This window comes from Papaver somniferum, chromosome 9 (genome assembly GCF_003573695.1).
Source record: "Papaver somniferum cultivar HN1 chromosome 9, ASM357369v1, whole genome shotgun sequence".
NCBI classification, from domain to species: domain Eukaryota; kingdom Viridiplantae; phylum Streptophyta; class Magnoliopsida; order Ranunculales; family Papaveraceae; genus Papaver; species Papaver somniferum.
The window spans coordinates 11,825,045-11,833,512 of record NC_039366.1 but is presented as its reverse complement, the minus strand read 5'-3'; the positions used below and the strand labels follow the sequence as shown (position 1 = coordinate 11,833,512).

Below are 8,468 nucleotides of genomic sequence, written 5' to 3'. Positions count from 1 at the left end.
TTGGTAGAGCGCGAGAGAACGTAGCACGTGCGAGAAGATCCAATATGAATGTGCGAGAATAACGCACGCCAGATCCGAAAATAGGGGCTTTATTAGCTGTGCTTCATTGCATATTATGTGTCATCCACTATGTAAACACCTATATAAAGAGAAAGGTAGGAAAGAGAAAAGAAAAATAATGGGAAAGAGAGAGGCACATTTGTAGAGAAAGACTTGATTTTCTTTATCATCTTCTTCCCCAAAAAATAGATCTAGAGAGCTCCAAATATTCATCCATGAAGACTCTAAATGTAATATTCATGTAATTACAACAATCACTAGTGAAGAATCATAGATGTAGATCACATTGATCGAACCATGTAAAAAATCCTTGTGTCTATTTATATTTCTAGCACTCTTATCATCATTTTTACAAGAAATATGTTTAGATCCATAGAAATCATTAAGGGGTGTTAGTTGTGGGAATACCTGCAACTACAAATACAAGAATGAATTATATCTAAATCTCGCTAGCTAAGTATTGGTTAAATGTACCAATCAAATAAAACTATAAATCATGGGTGGTATGGACATCTGATTGGATTCTGCTACAAGAGTGGAGAATTCAAAATCATTGCTATCTGTAGTTGTAGTAGGCAGAGGAGATAAGTTCAAATCCAAGTTCAAACCCAAAATTCTCCTGCTACTATTCGATCTCTTGAAAACTGGTACTTGTTGTTTTAGAGTGGTATTGTCAGTTGTAATATCAGATGAAGATGGCGATAATACTTCTGTTTTTGTAGTTGCCAATGAAGATTCAATCATGGCAGATCTATGTTTTCTCATATTCCCACCTAAAGCTTGTCCAATCGCAAACTCTAAACCGCAAATCGAACATTCATGGATCTTTGGTTTCGTCACTTGTTGTTGGCTACCTAGATCATCCGCTGATAGTTGGTCTACCAATTTAGGTTTCTTGTGACTTGCTCTATGTCCCCCAAGTGCTTGAAATGATGGAAACTGTCTACTGCATGTTTTGCACTCATAAACACGGCCTCGTGTACTTGTCGATATCGTCTGTGCTTGAATGACCGGTCGATAGTCGATCTGATCTCCTCCACTGCGTGATAATAACATCAAACAAGTTGCTATTTTTGCTATGTTATCTTTCATTTCTCCTTTACATCTCTTACTATTCATCATCATGATGTCTTGGTAAAGTACTAGAAAGTAAGTTTCAATTCTGAAATTTCAAATGGATTATGAAAGTAATTTCTGTTTTCTGCTTAGATATTAATGAATTGAAGTGTGAAATTCCTGTTGCTTTTGTGAATGGGGAAACGAATGAGGTGAAGATATATTTATAGAGTGGTTTTGGATGTTGAAACTTGCGAAAGTGGTTATAGCCGACTGAAGAATAAAGTGATATTTGTGTTGACTAGGCAATTACTCAAGTGGCATGTTGGCCCTGTTCCTTGAAGGTTTGTCTAAAGTACCGATACTTGGGCATTTTCTGGCCAAATACATAAATGTAATGGTGTACGTATCTTTATGATGAGGCAGTGACTTGTGGAGTTGCAACTAGTGTACTTGCTGCTAACTTCTTTTCCACTCAAACTACTTTTTGTCCTTGTGTTCTAGAAGATTCTACGTTTGAGCTTGTCTGGTCTAGTATGAACAAAAAGTGGATAACAACAAACCAAGGAAGCAAAGTTCAATTTTGAGAGAGACATTCTTTCTTCTTACCCAATCTATGGCGGCAAAATCTGTCCCATAAAATGGGGGTTTAGTGTAATAAAATGTTTCGGCTAAAATTTTAAAACAACTTGTGGTTTTAAATTTTTAATGATTAATTAGTTAGATTTGAACCCATAACTGCATCATTCTTGTGGCTGTTTTCGCTTCCGCTCGACTGCAACCGACTCCACCCCATTTACTAATTTATTTTGATCCTTAGATATATATTTCAAAAAAAAGAAATTGCTTCTTGAGAATTATACCCATTTTGCATAAGTTCGTACGTTATAAAAATGTATAATATATTTTTATTCTAAGATGTTATCAACAACCGATAACGTCCACTATGACAGATTGCACTCGACGATATTGCAGATTTGTTCAGTATTTTGATCGACTTAACTTAACAAGGAAGAAATTAGGTGGAACAGACGCACCTGTTGAACCATTTCATCGCACTACTATGATGAAATGTATCAGCTTACGCGTTTTTTACTCTTTAATTAAACAGCATTCTCACACAGTCACACTGAACATCATTCAATTTGAATACGAACTCTGAGTACCTACTAATTAAATCACCGATAAGGATCACTAGGCTTGCAAGATATTCCCTTATATTATTTTTAAACCTCTAACCAAACATCCATCTGGGATAATGTTAAAAATACAAAGGTTTTCCGCGAAAATAAAGAAGGCGAAATTGGGATAACAAAACTAACTAGGGATAGAAGAAAAAGACAAAAACTGGATTCAAATATCAAATCTGGGTCACTCCTTATCTAAGTATTTTTCTAAATCCTAATCTACTCCTCACTAATCAGGTTTAGTGGTTAATAATAATTAGTAAAAATCTTAAGTATTCGTTAAATGATTAGTGTGTATTTGTATTTGTATTTGGGCGAATGAGATGAGAGTAGAAAGATGAAAAAAATATTTGAGAGGGAACTTTTTTTGGTAAAAGTGGAGGATGATTGTGAAGAGAGAATTGCTGCTAAGAGGTTGAAAATTTAATTTTTTTTCTTTGAATCCACCATTGTTGCAGCTGAAATGGCTCGGTGCCGGCATTGTATTCAACCGAAAAAACCATGCCGGCATTTGTTGGAAATTTTCATAAATGTTTGCCACTATCCGGGGGGTCCGGGACAAAATTTTCTGGTTTTGATCTTCAAAACCTAAATTTTTTGGTTTTAATCAGTCCACTTCCGGCACAGTCAGTTAATTCTCGAGCATGCCGTTATCTATGCCGGCATAGTATGTTGCTTAAATTTCTATGCCAGCACATGATGAAAAGTATCCAGGAAACTTCAAATTTTTTTCACTTGACTACAGGCATTGATAGATTTCTATCGAGCATGTCGGCACTCAGTTCCGGCATGAATGTTAGTTACCAAGTATGCCGAGACCATTTTCCGGCATGGTCTTCATCAATTCCGGCATGATATTCATCACTTCCGGCGATGTTTTTTTTCCCCCTACATGGTCTTCATCACTACCGGCATGATCTTCATTTATGCCGGCATGGTCTTCATCACTACCGGCATGGTCTTCATCTATGCCGGCATTGGTCTTCATCAGTTCCAGCATGTCTTCATCACTTCCGGTATGGCCTTCATTACTTCCGGCATGGTCTTCATCAATACCGGCATGGTATTCATCACTACCGGCATGGTCCTCATCGCTTCTGAATGATAAAAAAAAAATCGTTTTCAAGGGAGTGGGGAAATGGGAAAAATTTAAAAGGGAAGAAAATTTGAAAGGGAATGGGGAAAATTTAGAGTTTGAAAGGGAGTGGGGAAAACTCTAATTTGAAAGAGAGTGGGATAAATGAGCGATATGATTTTATTTTTTGATTTTATGTTTTTTGATTTTTATTTTGAGCAAAAGATATTTTAATATTCTCATACCCAAAAATCATCCCTTAGCACACACCATGGATTGGAGAAATAGTCTATATCCCCAATTAATTTTTTTTGTCTCCAATTTCGCGTTCATAATAAACGGGTATGACAGGAAAATCGAGATATTAGCATCGAAGAGAGCCAATCAGGAATCAGGGATGACACTTCACAATGCTACAGGCTGTTTGCTCATCTTAGTGATTGTGTGAGCATAATGCTTGTACGGATGTGGAGGCCGGTGATGCTGCATTTATTGATCATGAAAAATCAAATGCAATGTGCTTTTACCCATGGGGAAATAAAAAGCTACGTAAGTTAGAATGCAATGTGTTGCAAATGGTAAAGTTACAATATTCTGGAAACAAAATGAAGTAAAGAACTTCAATCTTTTGCTACAGATGTCTCACAAAATCAGTTTATTTTTGAAACAGTCAAAAGTCAAAGCAAGTGATACCTAACTTAACTAACTAATCTAAGTTAAACTGAGTGGACTGAGTGATTTAAATCTTATGTGTCCCCTCTATCACTATAATGCGTTAATTCTTTATTTTTGAAAAGCTATCCATTAAGATACTCTCCAGCAGAGTGTTCATACTTCATATTAGTCGGATTTTCACATGACCTCAATCTTTGTATCTGTATTCTGGTGTTTTTATGGAAATTTTGAAATTTTTGATAAAGAAGAAGATTTTGTTAGGGAAAGAAGAATATACAAACTTTGGTCTTACAAGGAGTAACAGAAAAAAGAAATCGCTAACCAAAATACAGTCAAGGAAGTTATAAAAATTTGATATTATTAATGAATTAAGATGACCGCTGCACACTAAGAAGATAAGTACCGCAAAAACGTGAACTTGCAAACAACTGCTTGTGTGAAGCTGTGAATATCTCCATATTATTGGTACCTTACAGTGTTTGAATTAGAAATTTCTTTGGACTAATCACGGGAACTATAACTTGCTTCAACCTATGTAACTTGTAGCGACAAGCAAGTGACAAGTAACAACTAAAGCCCCCATTGGTTGCAATTTCGTAACTAGATTCTTCCTTTGTTTTTATCATAAATAAAGGTAGTCCCCAAATTGGGCAACCCTGGCTGATTTAGACAATTATAGACTAATTTTTTCAATATTCTTTAGGAAAACCAATCACACAGCAGTCCATTAAGTCTAAAAGTCATCAAGACATTCACAAGTTTATTTGACAAATTTGCAGCAGTCTATTTCAGTACTTTGGTCTGAATCAACCTTTGTGTACGGCATCTCTATCCAAGTTGCCTTTATTTAAAAAGTTTTAGTGAAAGAAACCATGAGCTAGACTAGGTGGCTAATCTGAAGTCAAATATGTGACATGAGCGATGTTGTATGATTTGGTCACTGATAGATTGCTAGGTATGTATTTTTTATTTTTGCTAGGTATGTATTAGTTGACTTCGTATCAGTCTAAGGTTTCTAGATAATCTATGTGCGTAACGTGCCGATCAGTTCACTTGCTAAGCTAACATTAAGACTATTTAAGATCATACTAATCTTATTAATATTTTATGACCTTTATATAATCATATCTACTAATTTGATAATTAAGAAACTCATTTCGATGTCATGACAAACTAAGTGAGATTAAATGAAAGAATAGTTTTGTATTTTGTTGTACACGGTTTACTCTGCTAAGAGCATCCACAGTGGGCGAGTATAACCAAAAATTTGGGATGAGATCGTAACACAGTGGGACGGAGTAAAGATCAAATCCCAACCAAAGATCAAATTCCAGACCAAATATGGTCGCGACCAAATCCCAAATTCTAATATAGTCGGGCGTAAATTTAAAGTACGCTTGTTGCTGGGCGTAAATTTAAAGTACGCTTGTTAACGGGCGGAGAGTTAAATTACACCCGATGAAAATTCATATTAAATAAAAAAGAAAAAGAATGAGGATGAAATTTACAAAAAATGGGGTGGACTTTTAAAGTCCGCCTGATGAAATTTTCCAAAAAAAAATGGGACGGACTTTTAAAGTCCGCCTGATGAAAGTTACAAAAAATGGGGCGGACTTTTAAAGTCCGCCTGATGAAATTTTACGAAAAAAAAATGGGGCGGACTTTTAAAGTCCGCCTGACGAAATTTTAATCATGTACCGTTGCGTCACAACACGGACTAAACCCAAAATTTGGTCTTTTTTTTGATCTTTGATCTTTGGTTTTGATCGCACCACTGCAATTGCTCTAAGGTTGTATTTGGTACTAGATTATTCAGTAACATCATGTGACATCTCTTTGGAAAAAAGTTAATGGTTAGAAGTGTGGAAGATCAAGTTTAATGGTTTGGTAATCACCGGTAATAGTCTTGGAAAATTAACCTAAAATGTTTGGTCATCTATATTTTAATAGATCCTGATTTTTTCATAAATTTGCGTTGAATAAAAAGAATGCAACATAAGCTAGTATTCTGTAAAATATCGATTCGTTTCATAAAAATTTGCGGCTACCAAACACAACTTAATGTAACTGTTACCCTAATGTAAGTAGACTCAGATTGTGGATTTCGCCATTTATTGATTTTACCAGCTTTAGAGATTGATGCATTAGAGGATTAAACGTTTAAATTATGGACAAATTCAGTAAAGCGGAGCCTAGATGAAAGTACAAAAATTCTCGTTTTAACCAAAATCAAATAGTTACACTGTTTATACACATAGAATTTGATGGGAATAGTACAAGGATGAATTCTATGTAAAATCTAGAGCTACCTAGGAGGTATAGTGTACAAAATAATCAAATAAAACTGTAAATAACGGGTGTCGTGGACATCTGTTTGGTTGCTGATACAAGAGATGAGAACTCAAAATCATTGCTATCTTTTGTTGTTGTTGTAGGCAGAGGATCAGATATATTTAGATCCAAGTTCAGACCCAAAATTCTCCTGCTACTATTCGACCTCTTGAATACAGGTACTTGTTGTTTTTCAGTGGTATCAGTTGTAATATCTGATGAAGAGGGTGATAATACTGCTGTTTTTGTTGTTGTCAATGAAGATTCAAGCATGGCAGCTCTATGTCTTCTCATATGCCCACCCAAAGCTTGTCCAATCGCAAACTCTAACCCGCAAATTGAACATTCATGAATCTTCGGTTTCGTCACTTGTTGTTGGCTACTTAGATCATCAGATGATACTTGGTCTGCCAATTTAGGTTTTTTGTGACTCGCTCTATGTCCCCCAAGTGCTTGAAACGACGGAAACTGTCTATTGCATGTTTTGCACTCATAAACACGGCTTTTTGAACTTGTCGATATCGTCTGTGCCTGAATGAACGGTCGATAGTCGATCTGATCTCCTCCTCCGTTTCGTGATAATAACATCAAACAAGTTGCCATGTTTGCTGTGTTATCTTCCATTTCTTCTCTACTTCTCTTACCATTCATCATCATCATATATGATGTCTTTGTATAGTACTGGAAAATATAGTATGTTTGAAATAATTATGAAAGTGAGTTTTCTTCTCTTAGAAATCTATGTATTTGCAGAGAATGAATAAAAGTGTGAAATTTCTGTTGCTGTTGTGAATGGAGATAAGAAAGAGGAGAGGGTTTATTTATAGAGTGGTTGCGGCTGTGGATGTTCAAACTTGAGAAAGTGGTTATAGTCGACTAAAGAATAAGATATTTGTGTTGACTAGGCAATGATGACTAAAGTGGCTTGTTTTCCCTGTTCCTTAAAGGGTTTGTGTGAAGTTATAATATGTGGGGAGTTTCTGGCCAAGTACTGATGCAATAGATGTAATGGTGTGCGTAACTTTATTGATGATAAGGTTGTGACTAATGGAGTAGTGAGAAAGATGCAACTAGTACACTTGCTGCTAACTTGTTTTCCACTCAATGCATCTTTTGTCCTTGTTTCTAAAAGATTCTGTGTTTGAGCTTGTCTTGTCTAGTATGAACAAAAAGTGGATAACTACTAACAAAGTAAACAAAGTACAATTTGAGATAGACATATGACACTGTTTTACTTACTCGAACTATTCGTGGCAAAATCTGTTCCACATAAGTGGGGATTCTACTTTAGAGTGATTAATGCTTCATTGAAATTTAAGAACAGCTGTTATTATCGCATTAATTAATTATCTTGTGTTTCCCGTTGCTGGTCGATTTTATCTTACCATCATCAGTAACTCACTTCGCCCCGTTTGGTAAAAAAGAAAATACTTTTATTTTAGGTAGTCCATGTGCAGTGTTGCATCTTGCGTACGTTATACAACCAGGGACGGACTCGGGATGAATAAATTTCCTTTTAAAGTCCGAGCTAGAAGCTTTGGCCGAGCAAAAAAACTTTGGCTTGTGGAATGGAAAGGCTACCCGGACTAAAACTCTTTTAGTCCAACTGTAAGTCCGTCAGTGTATACAACAGTATATTTCTTTCATTTTAAGATGTTATCAACAACAAACACAATCCAATATTACAGGTTGCACTAGTGTATTTTGATCGACTTAACTTAACTCGGAAGATATTAGGTGGAGCAAACACATTTCTTCAACCATTACAATAATAACTAGGACACTACTACAAGCTACGTGCTAGTATCATCATCTTACGCGTTTTTTACTCTTTAAAGAGCCTTCACACTTAACACTATTCAATTTGATTACGAACTCTAAGTACTTAGTCACGGATAAGGATCACTAGAACGAGATATTCCCTTAAATTATCATTAAACCTCCAACTAAACATTCCATTTGGGATAACTTAAAATACAAAAACTTAGGTTTTTCTTGAGATTAACCGCGTATGACAGGAAAGTGGAGATGTTAGCATGAGCCAATGAGGAACCGGGCATGAGTCATGACGCTTCACATTGCTG

General features: G+C 35.7%; 2 protein-coding genes across 2 annotated transcripts; both read right to left on the bottom strand.

The window, feature by feature from the left end:
* Positions 1-358: 358 nt before the first annotated feature.
* Positions 359-1,293, bottom strand: LOC113308152 (zinc finger protein ZAT12-like). The gene has a single exon (XM_026556632.1). It carries the CDS (start codon positions 1,183-1,185, stop codon positions 538-540), a length of 648 nt encoding a protein of 215 aa, XP_026412417.1. The 5' UTR covers positions 1,186-1,293; the 3' UTR covers positions 359-537.
* Positions 1,294-6,234: 4,941 nt separating this feature from the next.
* On the bottom strand, positions 6,235-7,191 carry LOC113308151 (zinc finger protein ZAT11-like). The gene has a single exon (XM_026556631.1). It carries the CDS (start codon positions 7,042-7,044, stop codon positions 6,388-6,390), a length of 657 nt encoding a protein of 218 aa, XP_026412416.1. The 5' UTR covers positions 7,045-7,191; the 3' UTR covers positions 6,235-6,387.
* Between the last annotated feature and the right edge of the window lie 1,277 nt (positions 7,192-8,468).

Bases quoted from the DNA above. Each gene is read 5' to 3' on its own strand.
- LOC113308152 (XM_026556632.1), bottom strand. From the start codon at position 1,185: ATGATGATGAATAGTAAGAGATGTAAAGGAGAAATGAAAGATAACATA.
- LOC113308151 (XM_026556631.1), bottom strand. From the start codon at position 7,044: ATGATGATGATGAATGGTAAGAGAAGTAGAGAAGAAATGGAAGATAAC.